General features: G+C 26.6%; 4 protein-coding genes across 9 annotated transcripts; 2 read left to right on the plus strand and 2 right to left on the minus strand.

Annotated features, from left to right (window-relative positions):
- Positions 1 to 60: 60 nt before the first annotated feature.
- Positions 61 to 4640, plus strand: LOC107071944 (integrator complex assembly factor Brat1). 4 transcript variants are annotated; one of them, XM_089177862.1, is made up of 11 exons: positions 61 to 213; positions 653 to 822; positions 914 to 1216; positions 1276 to 1919; positions 1993 to 2205; positions 2297 to 2614; positions 2707 to 2905; positions 2980 to 3152; positions 3263 to 3361; positions 3449 to 3709; positions 3796 to 4640. In XM_089177862.1, the coding sequence occupies exons 1-11, from the start codon at positions 128 to 130 to the stop codon at positions 4309 to 4311; spliced, it is 2982 nt and encodes a 993-aa protein (XP_089033988.1). In that variant the 5' UTR covers positions 61 to 127; the 3' UTR covers positions 4312 to 4640. The 4 variants fall into 4 exon arrangements, with proteins under 4 accessions (XP_089033988.1, XP_089033989.1, XP_089033991.1 ...); XM_089177863.1 differs by having other exon boundaries at positions 75 to 233; positions 602 to 822; XM_089177865.1 differs by having other exon boundaries at positions 80 to 213; positions 602 to 822.
- Positions 4641 to 4788: 148 nt separating this feature from the next.
- Positions 4789 to 6287, minus strand: Dnaaf6 (Dynein axonemal assembly factor 6). 2 transcript variants are annotated; one of them, XM_015331425.2, is made up of 4 exons: positions 6093 to 6277; positions 5386 to 5588; positions 5172 to 5299; positions 4789 to 4945 (listed from the first exon to the last, which is right to left on the minus strand). In XM_015331425.2, the coding sequence occupies exons 1-4, from the start codon at positions 6202 to 6204 to the stop codon at positions 4816 to 4818; spliced, it is 573 nt and encodes a 190-aa protein (XP_015186911.1). In that variant the 5' UTR covers positions 6205 to 6277; the 3' UTR covers positions 4789 to 4815. The 2 variants fall into 2 exon arrangements, with proteins under 2 accessions (XP_015186911.1, XP_089034013.1); XM_089177887.1 differs by lacking the exon at positions 4789 to 4945 and adding an exon at positions 4952 to 5095 and having other exon boundaries at positions 6093 to 6287.
- Positions 6288 to 6436: 149 nt separating this feature from the next.
- On the plus strand, positions 6437 to 9455 carry LysRS (Lysyl-tRNA synthetase). Of its 2 annotated transcripts, none has more exons than XM_015331436.2 (8): positions 6437 to 6578; positions 7092 to 7251; positions 7334 to 7783; positions 7850 to 8095; positions 8178 to 8600; positions 8685 to 8878; positions 8955 to 9117; positions 9240 to 9455. In XM_015331436.2, the coding sequence occupies exons 1-8, from the start codon at positions 6544 to 6546 to the stop codon at positions 9381 to 9383; spliced, it is 1815 nt and encodes a 604-aa protein (XP_015186922.2). In that variant the 5' UTR covers positions 6437 to 6543; the 3' UTR covers positions 9384 to 9455. The 2 variants fall into 2 exon arrangements, with proteins under 2 accessions (XP_015186922.2, XP_015186921.2); XM_015331435.2 differs by lacking the exon at positions 6437 to 6578 and adding an exon at positions 6709 to 7004.
- A 2-nt stretch (positions 9456 to 9457) lies between these two features.
- Positions 9458 to 12255, minus strand: LOC107071932 (deubiquitinase OTUD6B). The gene is made up of 4 exons (XM_015331389.2): positions 11866 to 12255; positions 11287 to 11704; positions 11004 to 11223; positions 9458 to 10907 (listed from the first exon to the last, which is right to left on the minus strand). The coding sequence occupies exons 1-4, from the start codon at positions 11933 to 11935 to the stop codon at positions 10722 to 10724; spliced, it is 894 nt and encodes a 297-aa protein (XP_015186875.1). The 5' UTR covers positions 11936 to 12255; the 3' UTR covers positions 9458 to 10721.
- Positions 12256 to 13006: the final 751 nt, after the last annotated feature.

Genomic DNA, 13006 nt, shown 5'->3' on the forward strand with positions numbered 1-13006 from the left:
CACGTGACTACACAAGTTCCTGTCCCCCAGCAATGTACATGGCGCATCCCTCCTATAGGATCCCTAAGATCCCTAAATATAACAGCGACCCCTTTCAAAATCAATAATTATTAATAAATGTTTCTCTATGTACAATAATAATTCGTTACATAACATTTCGTACATTATCGATGCAACGTGGCCAATGAGAAGAAAGATTTTTATAAATAAGACGTAATACTACATTTATACTGGCATGTATACGTTATTATCCTAATTTTGATTCATGTTTTAACACCTACATGAATCACATATAGATACAGTAAAATCAACACACGATAAACACAATGAAAATTTAACATTGTGAACAAGCGTGCATTATCAATATACATTTTATTTACTACATTTTTTACTTTTTTTTTCAATTTTTTATTTTCTTAATTTCTCTTTTTTTTATTACATCAACTGATGATAATTGTTGAACGTTGCATTTAATTTTTAATAATCTTAATTGTGTGTGTGATATATAATCAAATGCCTCATGAGACGATGCAATCATTTATTATTTAGAAATGTTTAGTTCTTTTTATAAAATTAATAGTGATAATAATAAAATGTTTAGGTCTTGTGCGTGCTTATAAACTGATTACAAAAGAAAGAGAATTTATTGCAGTGAATCAGATAAAATGGAATCGTTTGAGAAAGATAAAATGGAATCATTTGAGACTGATAAAAAGTTATTGGAAGTTTTGGAAATTTTTCTTTCACCAAACTATAACATTACTTCTGTAACTTATCTTGATCTTCTGTTGACTCACATAGAAGAATTACTAAATAAACAAGGTAAGATTATAAATAAATATTGTTATAGAATTTTATTAATTGTTGTATATATTATATAATAATTAAATGAAATTGTGTGTGATACTTTCAGCTTCACTAAATCAACGACATTATGAAGTTCTTCATAAATGGGTTTTGCAAGCATTAAACACATGGGATTCTAATAGCAAACCGTCTAGACCCATAATAATATTTACGTTAAAACTTGTTGGAATAGTTGCTTCCAATGAATTAGATTTTCACCAATGGCAACGTTATAATGTATATGAGAAACTTTGCTCTATCATTCAACCTTCCGATGAACATTTATCTGCGTCTGTTATAATTGCTTATACCCAAATGTTATCGAATTTAATTAAACATGAAAGTGGTAGAAAATGGGTACTTCATTCAGGTAAGTTGTTGTTACTATTTGATAATTATTTGTATATTATATATTTTTTTTATATTTAGGTGTCTGGAAAGATATCGTAAAGTGTGCTCATAAAAATTATACTATGTACATTACCCACGAGAGTCAAAAATTTTTATGGACTCTTCTCTTACACGAACAAGAAAATATTCCTATTTGTATGGAAATTATATCAGCTATAGCTGATCCATTAGTAAAAAATAGTTATAATTCTCAAACACATCAAACTTTAGAAGACAGTTACTTAGATGAAAACGAATTTCTATGTAATACTTTAGGTTTAATCACCAGCATTTTTGAAAACACGCTGTTCATAAGCATGGATAGTAACATACCGGACTTTTTCGAAGAACTTTACGAATTAGAAATGCGGGTTAAAGCACTTTTTGAAGCATGCATTGGTACTAGATTTCTTCAGCATGTACATAAACTGTTGTTGTTATTACTTTTCTTAAAATTGAAACGTGGAATCAGAAGTGATACTAAGGCCATAGACAATGACGTATGGCAAAAATTCAACTATGGTATATGCTATATATCAATGATGCTACTATCCAAAAAATATATTGTTGAACTTATTAAAACTAATAAATTTTTAATGATATATTGGAAAAAATTGCGTACGCTATGTGAGTTTACCTTGCCAGAACAACACAAATTTGAGCATCAAGCAATAGTGCTAATGGTACAATAATATTAAACATTGAAATATTTTTTAGAAAAATATAAAACTCATTCTTATGCAATTTTTTTTGCAGATTCTACCATTGTGTATATGTGTGAGAAAAGATCATATACAGAATGAATTATTTGATATGTTTATTAATAAAATTTTTGATGTAACGTGTATGCCAGTGCAAAGATTATTGTATAACATTAGAGATGTAATTTGGAAAAGTGATTTACCATTAGAAAATATTTGTAAAATATCAATTGATTTACTTTTAGAAATAACAAACATCATGGACAGGGTAAGATTCTAAGTATTTTATAAATTAATATTTTTCATAACATTAAACTCAACAAAAATCTAATTAAACTGAAATCTTATTTTATATACAGGATGTAGCAGTTATTACATTTCAAACGTTGTGTCATATTTTAAAAAATTATCTACCAAATGTACGAGATGGAATGAAAATTTGTTCATCTTCGGAATCTAGTAAAACAAATCTCCCAGACAATTCAAGAAAAATAACTTATAAGTCAATATTAGAAGGTGATCCGATAGTTGATAATCCTATTTTATTGGCATCACTTCTTAATGGTCTTGCTGTTATAACAGAAAAGTTTAAATTGAAATGGCAAGAATGCGTTGAAACAATATGTCTATTGTCTCTTGCGCAAGGTATTTTAAATCATCAAGGTATTTTACCTATGGTAAGAAAATTTAATGAATTATATCTTTTATTTTTATTCTACTCTTAATAAATTTTAAATCTATAATATTAAATATTTTATTTTTCTTACAGCTTTGTGTGAAAGCATTAAAAGTATGTAAGCTGGCTATTCAAAACTTTATGCCACCAAATTTGGCATTGCTCGTAGATTCGGATAGTCACATGAATGAAATCGGTCCGACATTTTATAAAAGATTACACGATCCTAATTGGGAAGTTAGAGATAGTGTATTAGAAGTACTAAACACTATCGCAATTATTTCAGAAGATAGTAAGAATTGTGAATATATTAAAATATTATTGAATATAATTATTAATTATTAATTTCTCGATAATTATTTACAGAATATCCAGCATTCCAAGATTTTTTACTTTCTAATCAATTTGTAGAATTGGCAATTGATATTGCATTGACAGATGGAGAAAGCTACGTACGAGCGTCCGCTCTAATTTTTATTTCGTCTACCATTCGTATAAAAAAATTGTGGGATGAAAAATTATCTTTTTTTAATTTTCCCGTATGTTTATATTGTTAGTAAATTAGTTCAATAGAAATAGTTTAATAATAGTTTTGATAATAATTGTATAAGAATATATATAAAATTATTTTTTTTCTTTTCATTTATAGGATATAATTATAAAATTGTATAACAATGAAACTGAAGGTATAGTTCGAAGAGAAGCCGTAATTTTAATGAAAGAATTATACATTTATAGAAAATGGTTGTAAGTCTATATAATTCGTCAATTTTTTTTAAACTTCTTATATTTAATAGTATGTATAATAATTATGTTTTCTCTATATATTTCAGGAAAAAATACTATTAGTTGTATATCAGAAGTAATGTCCGTGGCAGCTATTTTTGATTTACATTGGGAAGTTAAAATAAGTGCATTAGAATTTTGGAAACATTTCATTAAATCTCATTTGAGCGATCAAGGGATGTTAGATGGGTCATTTCCAAATGTAACATTTTCTAAAGAGCAAAGAAAAATAGTCGCGTTGGATGAAAACGAAATAAAACGTAGATTAAATAAAGCACTGGATGAACTTGCGAGACAAAATTGTTTGGGTGTAAGTAGTTGCAGAATAAATATTTGTATGTGTTTGCTTTATTATTTATTAATTTGCATTATATAATTTGTATATTTGCCTTTTAGGTTTTGTTGGTCACTTTAAAAGACGATAGCGATTTTGAAGTCTGTAAAGCTTCAGCAATGATTATAAACAAGTTAAAAACATTTTTATTAAAATATAAAATCAATGATTCATTACTCGAAATATCCTCACCAAAAGATAGTGCTGTTATAGATAATTCATATGTCAAACATGTTCAACAAGATGCGCCATCAGTTCAATTGGAAAAACAACCTAGCAATTCTCATAACATCATCGATGAAATTGTAAATACAAATGATGCGAAGCTCTTAGCTAACGTATATAGTAATAATTCTCAAGAAAATGATAACGAAAATACAGAAAAGAAGATGTTAAAGTATATCTCCCGTGTAACTAAGCAAGACTTTTTAGATGTTGTATTTAATTCCGATATTGATACTTATATAGAAGAAAAAAGTCAATGGTTAAAAGGATACACTAATAGTTTGGAATCTATTTTGGATGACATTTTGACGATGCATAAACAAGGAGACGTAAACTCAATGGACTGTTATTGAACGAATAAAACCTTATCTCACAAGTGCCTTTATAAATTGTATAAATTGTACAAAAGTAAGCATTGATTTCTTTTTTTGAGATCGATGATTCTCTTCAGTATAAAATTTGTATGATAAAAATGATAACCAAATGCTATATATATAATCTGTTTATATGAAAATTTAAATTTCGTTATAATATATAATATATCCATTGAACAAAAAGTAGAATACACAATTTTTTGTATGAACTTATTATTTTTAAGATTTTTTGTAATATTGATTACATTGTAAAAGTATCATCAATAGCCATAATTCTTATTCCAGAGAATAAAATACTTGTACAAAGACATCTTTGATTATCATTACAGTTATAATTATGCAATTTGCAATTTCCTAAATTATACGATATCGCTTATTTGTTAACTTGAATTTGTCTACTTCCTTTTTCACTTATCTATCATATTCCACTAATATTTGGTTTATATTAAAAATATATATAGATATTTTACTTTGACGTATTTATTAAAAGTTAATACCATCTAATTCTCGTATAAGTCGCAAAGTGATTTCTAATGTATCGACATTATTATGCCATTTCGCATGTGATGCGTTAGGATCCACCTCATGAGGCGTTGGAAGATGTAACTTGTATCTGTAAAAACGTTGCTTAATAATTAATAATTAAAATATTTGAATCGTTTTTTTAAAAAATATAGTACATACAATAACAATTATTAAATCCAATAAGAATAAATATATATTGTTTGAATCAGGGCTTCTCAAAATAATATAGGTCGCGACCCTATATGAAATCATTAAGCAGAAAATTTCGAAAAGTTCTGATTAAAATTAAAAAAAAAAAGATATTATTTACTCACTTAGGACTACGCACGTCAATTACATTTGGTTCAACGGATAATTCAATTTTTTCTTGAACTTCTTGAGGGAGTTTTATTAAAACGGTAATCCACTCGCAAGATGCGGTGCCTGTTGTTTTAAAACCCATCTAAGTAAAAAACGCAACATTTAATATTATCAATGTTATCAAAAATATTTTTTCTACAAAATGAAATAGCGTATTAATAAACGAACATTTAAAAAAATATCTTCGGTCTTCACTGATTGCTTAAATTTGATTTCATATTCCGGTACTTTTCTTGGATCATTTATTTCTAAATTAGAATGAGCTGATACTTCTGAAGAATGCCAAATATCATCATCTTTTTTTTTAATAGGATTATGCGGCTTTATACAATCCAAAGGAACTTCTTTTTGAACTTTAATATCACCTGGACCTGAAAATGCAATCAATTAATGTAATGAAATCTTTTTAATTATAAATAAAATATCAATATCTTATTGTTAGAAGATATGTGATGAAATTTTAATTATTCAAAACTACTTCTATTACAAAATATATTGGTACGATTGATTTCTTTATCTGATATTGGTAACTATGATTGCGAAACATTTTTTGATTTATGCCTCGGTAATTAATTTAATATTTTATGAAATTGATTCTATATAATTTATTTTACATTAAAATTATTTCTATTATATAAAATAAATAATAAAATATCAATTAAAAAGATTCCTTTAATTAATCCCTCATCATAGTTACCAGCACATGTAAAATATAATGAATTAAACATTCAGATCTTAAAAGGACAAAAATAATTATTTAATATAAATATTGTTAAAAAAATGTTAATTTATATAAAACACTTTGATTAAAATTTTTCTTTTATATTTATACATGTTTATATAATGAATTCATTGTTGTAACAATAATAATTCACCTTTTCTTTTAACGTCATTTTGATACAATTCTTCGAAATCCGAATCTTCTTTCGAAGGATTTAATAAATTTTGCAATGCTTGTAATTCTTTGTATCCAAAATAACTATCCATTATTCTTAATAATTAATTCCTTTTTACAGGTCAATTATCAACAAAATTGACTGTCATGACAACAAATTCTGCGGTATCCTAAATTGAATAAACGGCGCGTAAATTAAAATTTTCTTAAAAATAATCGATTTAACTAATCGAATATAAAATGTAATATTCGTGTAATTTATATAAATATATGAAATAACTGTCGTTTGATTTATTATATTTATTTAACGAATATTTAAAAATCCTATTCAATTATATTTTAAATAGATCTTATAAAAAGACAAAAGTGATGTACAAATATTCAGTTCCGCCAACATCTATTTGGAAATATTGTAGGAAAGACTTTTTACGATGGCTGATGTAACGGAAGAAAAGTTAACCAAGAAGTAAGTAAATTAATTAATAATCGTTTTAATATTCTTTTGCGTATTTTTTAATAAAGGTTTCATTAAAATATGTAATATTACTTAGTCTTGTTCGTTAATGTTGTTTGATTTTAATGTGTTAGTGATCGGTCGTTTGCATAGACCGGCCACGTTGCTTTATGAACAGTTGGCTAGTTTGATATGCTATTTTTCCTCATAAAAAGTAGTTTTAACTTCATGAAAAATTTAAAATCCAATGTTTTTATTGTAGATGCACATGTATATGTAAGATAAGAAGACGTATAGTGATAATTTAGTAATTATGTTAACTAATCTAACTAAAATTTTAACTTGCATTGATCAATCTGTTAAAATATTCACTAAATTGCATATCAATCAAATAGAACAAAAATTGTATCGAACTATTTCAAGACAATTTTTTACAACGTGTGTAATTTTTATGAATAATTCTTCCTCGTAATAATACAAAGGAACAATTAATTTTATATACATCGCTTTATGCATTACTTTTAGGGAATTAAAGATGCGTCTTAAGGCGGAACAAAAATTGAATGAAAAGGCAGTTAAGGAAGTACAAAGAACAGCTAAAGAAGTACAAAATGCACAAACTAAAAAGAACTCTGTTAAAACTCCAGAGAAAAGGGCTGCTAAGGAAGAAGAAATCAGTCCAAATGTAAATAATATTTCCTAATGCGCTGATATACTAAATGTATCTTTATTTTCGCATTTATTTCATATTTGATTTTAATTCGTAGGAATATTTCAAGCTGAGAACTCAAGCGGTAGAACAACTCAAAGTTGCTAATGAAAATCCTTATCCGCATAAATTTAATGTATCCATTTCATTAGAAAATTTTATTGACAAGTATAGTTCGGTTATTAAGGAAGGAGAAATCCTTGAGAATAAAATTTATAGCGTTGCTGGTCGTGTGCACGCAATACGAGAGTCTGGTGCAAAACTTATTTTCTATGATTTGAGAGGAGAAGGTGTTAAAATACAAGTAATGGCAAATGCTAGACATTATGAAGGGGAAGATAAATTTATCAAGGACACGTCTAAAATTAGGAGAGGGGACATCATCGGTGTTACTGGAAATCCTGGTAAAACCAAAAAAGGAGAATTTTCTATCATGCCTAAAAGTATTACTCTGCTTACTCCTTGTTTGCATATGTTGCCACATCTTCATTTTGGATTAAAGGATAAGGTAAATATTTTGAAATACTAGTAAATACTTAAATAACACACTAATAATAAACTTGAACGTTATTAGGAAACAAGGTTCCGTCAACGTTATTTAGATCTTATATTAAACGACAAAGTACGGCAAATATTTTACACTAGATCAAAAATCATTGCATATGTGCGTGAATTTTTGAACGAATTAGGCTTCTTAGAAGTTGAAACTCCTATGATGAGTATGATAGCTGGTGGTGCTACAGCCAAACCTTTTGTTACTCATCATAACGAATTAAACATGGATTTGTATATGCGAATAGCTCCGGAACTTTATCTCAAGGTACGATACTAACATACTTTTAGGTACAATTTTTACATGGTTATAAATAAATAAACTTTTATATATTATTATTATAATATAGACTCTGGTTGTTGGCGGTATAGATAGAGTATATGAAATTGGTAGACAGTTTCGAAACGAAGGCATTGACCTGACTCATAATCCTGAATTTACAACGTGTGAATTTTATATGGCTTATGCTGACTATAACGATCTCATGCATATTACGGAAGATATGATTTCTGGAATGGTGAAAACTATTCACGGTAGTTACAAAATACCATACTGTCCAAATGGACCTGATGGTGAAGTTGTAGAAATAGATTTTACACCACCATTTAAACGGATATCTATGATGAAAACTTTAGAGGAAGTTTTGAATGTTAAATTACCGGATGCTGACAAACTTGATACACAGGAAGCTAATGAAATGCTTAAGAATCTTTGCGCTAAATACGAGATCGAGTGTCCTCCTCCAAAAACAACTGCCAGGTTATTAGATAAAGTATGCATTTTTATTGTTATAAAAAAATATCAATTTACATATAGCAAATGTTTTATTTAATTGTAATATTTCTAATATTGGCAGCTCGTCGGTGAATTTATAGAAGAAAAATGTATAAATCCCACTTACATAATAGATCATCCGCAAATAATGTCTCCTTTAGCTAAATGGCACCGTTCTGATGCTGGTCTTACAGAACGATTTGAGTTATTTATTATGAAGAAGGAAGTCTGTAATGCATATACAGAATTAAATGATCCTGTAGTACAAAAAGAAAGGTATTTATTTTTTTCTTTTCTTTCTTTTTAATTAAAGTACTTGTATTGAATTTTCTGGTTGTTTAATTTTTTACAGATTCGAACAGCAAGCGAAAGATAAAGCGGCTGGAGACGACGAAGCACAAATGGTAGACGAGAATTTCTGCACTGCCTTAGAATACGGATTACCTCCAACCGCTGGTTGGGGAATGGGTATAGATCGGCTTTGCATGTTTTTGACAAATACGAATAATATTAAAGTAAGTATTTGTATGATATAATCTCAGTTAAAGTAATATAAATCGCTACATGATTGAATTTGAATTGAATATTAACATTATATTTTTAGGATTTTTTTATTATTAACATATATATTTTTTAGGAGGTATTACTGTTTCCAGCCATGAAGCCGGATGAACCAAATAAAAATAAATCTACTGAAAATACATCCGATGACAATGTTAAAGAACAGTGTGAAAAAATAATGGTAAAGCTTATATTTTATACTAACATACGGAAGATCTAATAAAATATTAAAGTTATTATTATTACTCTAATTAAATAAATTAATGTCGTCATAAGGGCCGATAATCATCCACATCTTGTATATTATTTATTTCACATGAAAACACACGCTGATACATACATCGATATTTACAAGATTTCAATAATATACTAAGTATGATCATATTATCTATTATTTATATAATATATGCATTCTATGGCAGAGAGAGAGATAGAAATAGAGGAAGTGAGAGAAAAAGAGACAATATACATTTGATTTTGACTTAAATCCTAAGATTTTTAAAAGAGAACGATTCACCAAATCGTAAATATAAAATCATTATTGTAAAAGTCAAGTACTAGACTGCAAGATATATTCAATAATTGGCAGTACATTCGTATTGTTATTAATCAATACGAAATTTACACAATAAAAAATTGTGTAAAAGTAAATTGAATATAAAGTATGGAAGTAAAAATTGACAAAGATTTTTCGCTGATTTACTGTATTTTATAAAAAATATTAATTATATACTCAACGAAATACGTCCTCCCATGTTGGCATTGTTGTCTTTTTGTTATCCTATTGATAATATATCACTTCTATATTTTTATATGTATTATTGCAGATTTTATATAAATCTATCCTCTTTCTAAAATGTTCTGAATACGAATAATTTGGTCAAAGAGTTAATTCTTTTTTTAGTACATGAACTTTTATGCGAAATATTTGAATATTTCTAATACATATGAAGAATAATAAATACCTAGTTTAGAACACCGTTGATATGTATACTGCATTTAAGTAATAATATTTCTACAACACCATAATTGTTCTTTTGTAAATTGCAATAATTCTTTGATTTATATTTTTTGAAGTATTCTTAATATCTAAATTTTATCAAATCAGTAAATACTATAATTTTATTTAACGTAAAACAAGTTTGTTTTTTAATGGTTGTATAAGCAAAATAAAAAACTAGTTGATTAATTCATTATTATTAATTAATTTTGTTTGTTTTGTATAATTCTCAAATAATAATAATAATAATAATAATAATAATAATAATAATAATAATAATAATAATAATAATAATAATGAAATAATAAAAAATTGACAACCAGAATTATTTTGATTGCTACATTAAATCTATAAAATACCAGTCTAACGATAGTATTCACACGATTTGAAAAAATTTGATACCAGATGCTATTATTTCAGTGTATGTACTTATTGATTTAAACGTATTTAATAAATCTGATGTACATAAAATTAAATCAGAATTATTTTTTACGTTATAGAATAAGTCCACGGCTGCATTTTAAAATGAACGTTCTTTTAGTATAATAAAATGTACGATCAGCTTTCATCTGCTTTGAGAAATTTAGTAACTGAATTATAATGAGCACCTAATTCATACATGTAACGATGATAAGTTAATATTATTCTTTTTCTCTTACTGAATTCATCTCCGACAATGTAGGGAGTACCTGTCGCTTGGATGACCTCAATTTGACGTTCCAAAATACGCGACAATACTTGCAACTGCATTAGACACATTTAAAATAATTACAAATGTTATATTTATATACAAAAATATAAGTACGATATTTTTTACAAAAAACTTATTACAAGATTTACCTCAATTGCACCACCCCAAGCGCAAGTTTCAGCAATGTCGTTACAATATTTTTCATACTGCTCAGGAGACAATAACTGGTCAGAATCTGGATTAGAAATAAATGGAAGGAAATCATCTCTATTTTGTCTTAAATATATGGCAGTTTTCATTCTTAAATCGTTTAGACTCAATGGAATTTCTCCAATCATTTTAAGTTGATGTGCAACCGCATTATATAAACTAAAACAAAAAAACAAATGATAGTTTTTGTTACAAAAACATACAAATTATTGTTCAACGTACCAATGACCATCACTTGGAATTTCATATAACATTAAATCACGTTCATAAAGAATTTTTTTAATTGATTGTATCTCAACATTTCTCTTTCCATAGATGTTAAATGCTTCCTGTTCTATAATTCTTTGATTACGTTCTCTCTCTGCGTTCTCTTTTTTACATCTTCTTCGTTGAGCTTTAGAAACTCTCTGTTGTACTTTTTCTGATTCTTTAGATTTTACGTCGTTATTTTTATCAGACGTTTCTTTTAAATTCTCTGCGTCGGTATCATTCAACGTTACTTGGAATATTTTCCATCTGGCTAATTCCTCGTCTTGTTTCTTTTCTAAATCTTCTTCCTTGCGTGCTATTTCATCAGCAACTTCTTTTTTCTTTTTTTTATCACCCTTACAGATTGATTTCTTCAGTACTTGTATTTGTGCTGCAATAAATATAATAAACACAATGTTTATGTGTTACAGTTTTTGTTTAATTAATTTTAAGAGAAATATAATCATATAAAATATTGATATATTTTTCTTGCAACGTGAAGGCAATAGTAAATTAATGTTAATGAAAGAGTATTAAATTACTAAAAACTACCTTGTAATTCTTTACGTTCTCGTTTATGTTTCTGTAACAATTCATCTTCGGAAACTAATAACTCATCCATTTCTTTTATATAAATATAAATATATTCAAGTAATATTTAATTTTGTTATTCTTCTATTTTTCGACGTTTGATATTAATCTTGTTAAAGATCTAAATTATATTAAAATTATCATTAAGAACTAGTGACATAACCTATTTGATAAGTCCAAGTTAATAAATGTATCATTTGTTTTTGCACGTCGTATATTGTTTATATTCTTCAACATAGAAAGAGATAATTCGAAATTATTATCTTTCATTGAAATTTGATTTTAAGAGAAGATAAAAAAATTAAAAATTTTTAAAATCGAAATAGAAAAAGTGTAATATGACATGAAATACATGAAAAAAGCACGTTTAGTTAAATGTAGAGACCCTATAGGAGGGACGCGCCATGTAGATTGCTGGGGGACAGGAACTTGTGTAGTCACGTGATTGCGCGCGAAATATTCAAACATTGAAATAATTATGAAATAATGAATTGCATTAAATACAGAAAAAAATGAACTATATTTAATGATAATTAAAAATTTATATTAAAATAGAATAGGTTACACGAAAAAATTATTATAAATTCAATAAGAAAGATTCAATTAAGTTTGATTTGATAAAAGGCAATAAGTCTGTAAAAAAACGATAAGTTATAGGTTAGGTTTGTACATTTATACTTGTAACTATTAAATGAGTAAATTAAACTTACATTTATAGAAAACTACTAAAAAAAAAAAAATAATTAAACATAAATATCACAATAAAAACTAGAAGTATTCCAAACTTAATCTAGGGATCCTACAGGATCCCTAGTTAAATGTGTCGTGTAGCGCCATCTTTTCCTGCCAGCAATTTACTTTTAAAAATATAATAAATGCATCAATAATTGCATTAAATAATATGTAATGTAAAGTATAAGAAATTTCACGAAATCGAAAGTATATAGTTTACTATTTTTTTTATCATTTTAAAATATCATTTTCAATGTAAGAACGTACATACAAATACATACTTATAGAAGATAAGAAAAGTATTTTTTCTTATAGAATAAAAGTATATTTTATACATAAAGAATAAATGAAAAATATAAAAAAATAAATT

The sequence above is a fragment of the Polistes dominula genome, unplaced genomic scaffold, assembly GCF_049000335.1.
Source record: "Polistes dominula isolate Pdom_NZ unplaced genomic scaffold, Pdom_raw_medaka contig_24, whole genome shotgun sequence".
NCBI classification, from domain to species: domain Eukaryota; kingdom Metazoa; phylum Arthropoda; class Insecta; order Hymenoptera; family Vespidae; genus Polistes; species Polistes dominula.

What these genes read in the sequence shown, in the direction of transcription:
- LOC107071944 (XM_089177862.1), top strand. Translation starts at nt 128, where the DNA reads ATGTACAATAATAATTCGTTACATAACATTTCGTACATTATCGATGCA. An exon ending in CGCAATTATTTCAGAAGATA is followed by an intron (nt 2,906 to 2,979) that starts GTAAGAATTGTG and finishes AATTATTTACAG; the next exon opens with AATATCCAGCATTCCAAGAT. An exon ending in ACATTTATAGAAAATGGTTG is followed by an intron (nt 3,362 to 3,448) that starts TAAGTCTATATA and finishes TATATTTCAGGA; the next exon opens with AAAAATACTATTAGTTGTAT.
- Dnaaf6 (XM_015331425.2), bottom strand. Translation starts at nt 6,204, where the DNA reads ATGGATAGTTATTTTGGATACAAAGAATTACAAGCATTGCAAAATTTA. An exon ending in AAATGACGTTAAAAGAAAAG is followed by an intron (nt 5,589 to 6,092) that starts GTGAATTATTAT and finishes TTGCATTTTCAG; the next exon opens with GTCCAGGTGATATTAAAGTT. An exon ending in ATTGACGTGCGTAGTCCTAA is followed by an intron (nt 4,946 to 5,171) that starts GTGAGTAAATAA and finishes ACGTTTTTACAG; the next exon opens with ATACAAGTTACATCTTCCAA.
- LysRS (XM_015331435.2), top strand. Translation starts at nt 6,880, where the DNA reads ATGTTAACTAATCTAACTAAAATTTTAACTTGCATTGATCAATCTGTT. An exon ending in TCAAGACAATTTTTTACAAC is followed by an intron (nt 7,005 to 7,091) that starts GTGTGTAATTTT and finishes CATTACTTTTAG; the next exon opens with GGAATTAAAGATGCGTCTTA. An exon ending in CTGCCAGGTTATTAGATAAA is followed by an intron (nt 8,601 to 8,684) that starts GTATGCATTTTT and finishes TAATATTGGCAG; the next exon opens with CTCGTCGGTGAATTTATAGA.
- LOC107071932 (XM_015331389.2), bottom strand. Translation starts at nt 11,935, where the DNA reads ATGGATGAGTTATTAGTTTCCGAAGATGAATTGTTACAGAAACATAAA. An exon ending in ATTCCAAGTGATGGTCATTG is followed by an intron (nt 11,224 to 11,286) that starts GTACGTTGAACA and finishes TTTTTGTTTTAG; the next exon opens with TTTATATAATGCGGTTGCAC. An exon ending in CTTGGGGTGGTGCAATTGAG is followed by an intron (nt 10,908 to 11,003) that starts GTAAATCTTGTA and finishes TGTCTAATGCAG; the next exon opens with TTGCAAGTATTGTCGCGTAT.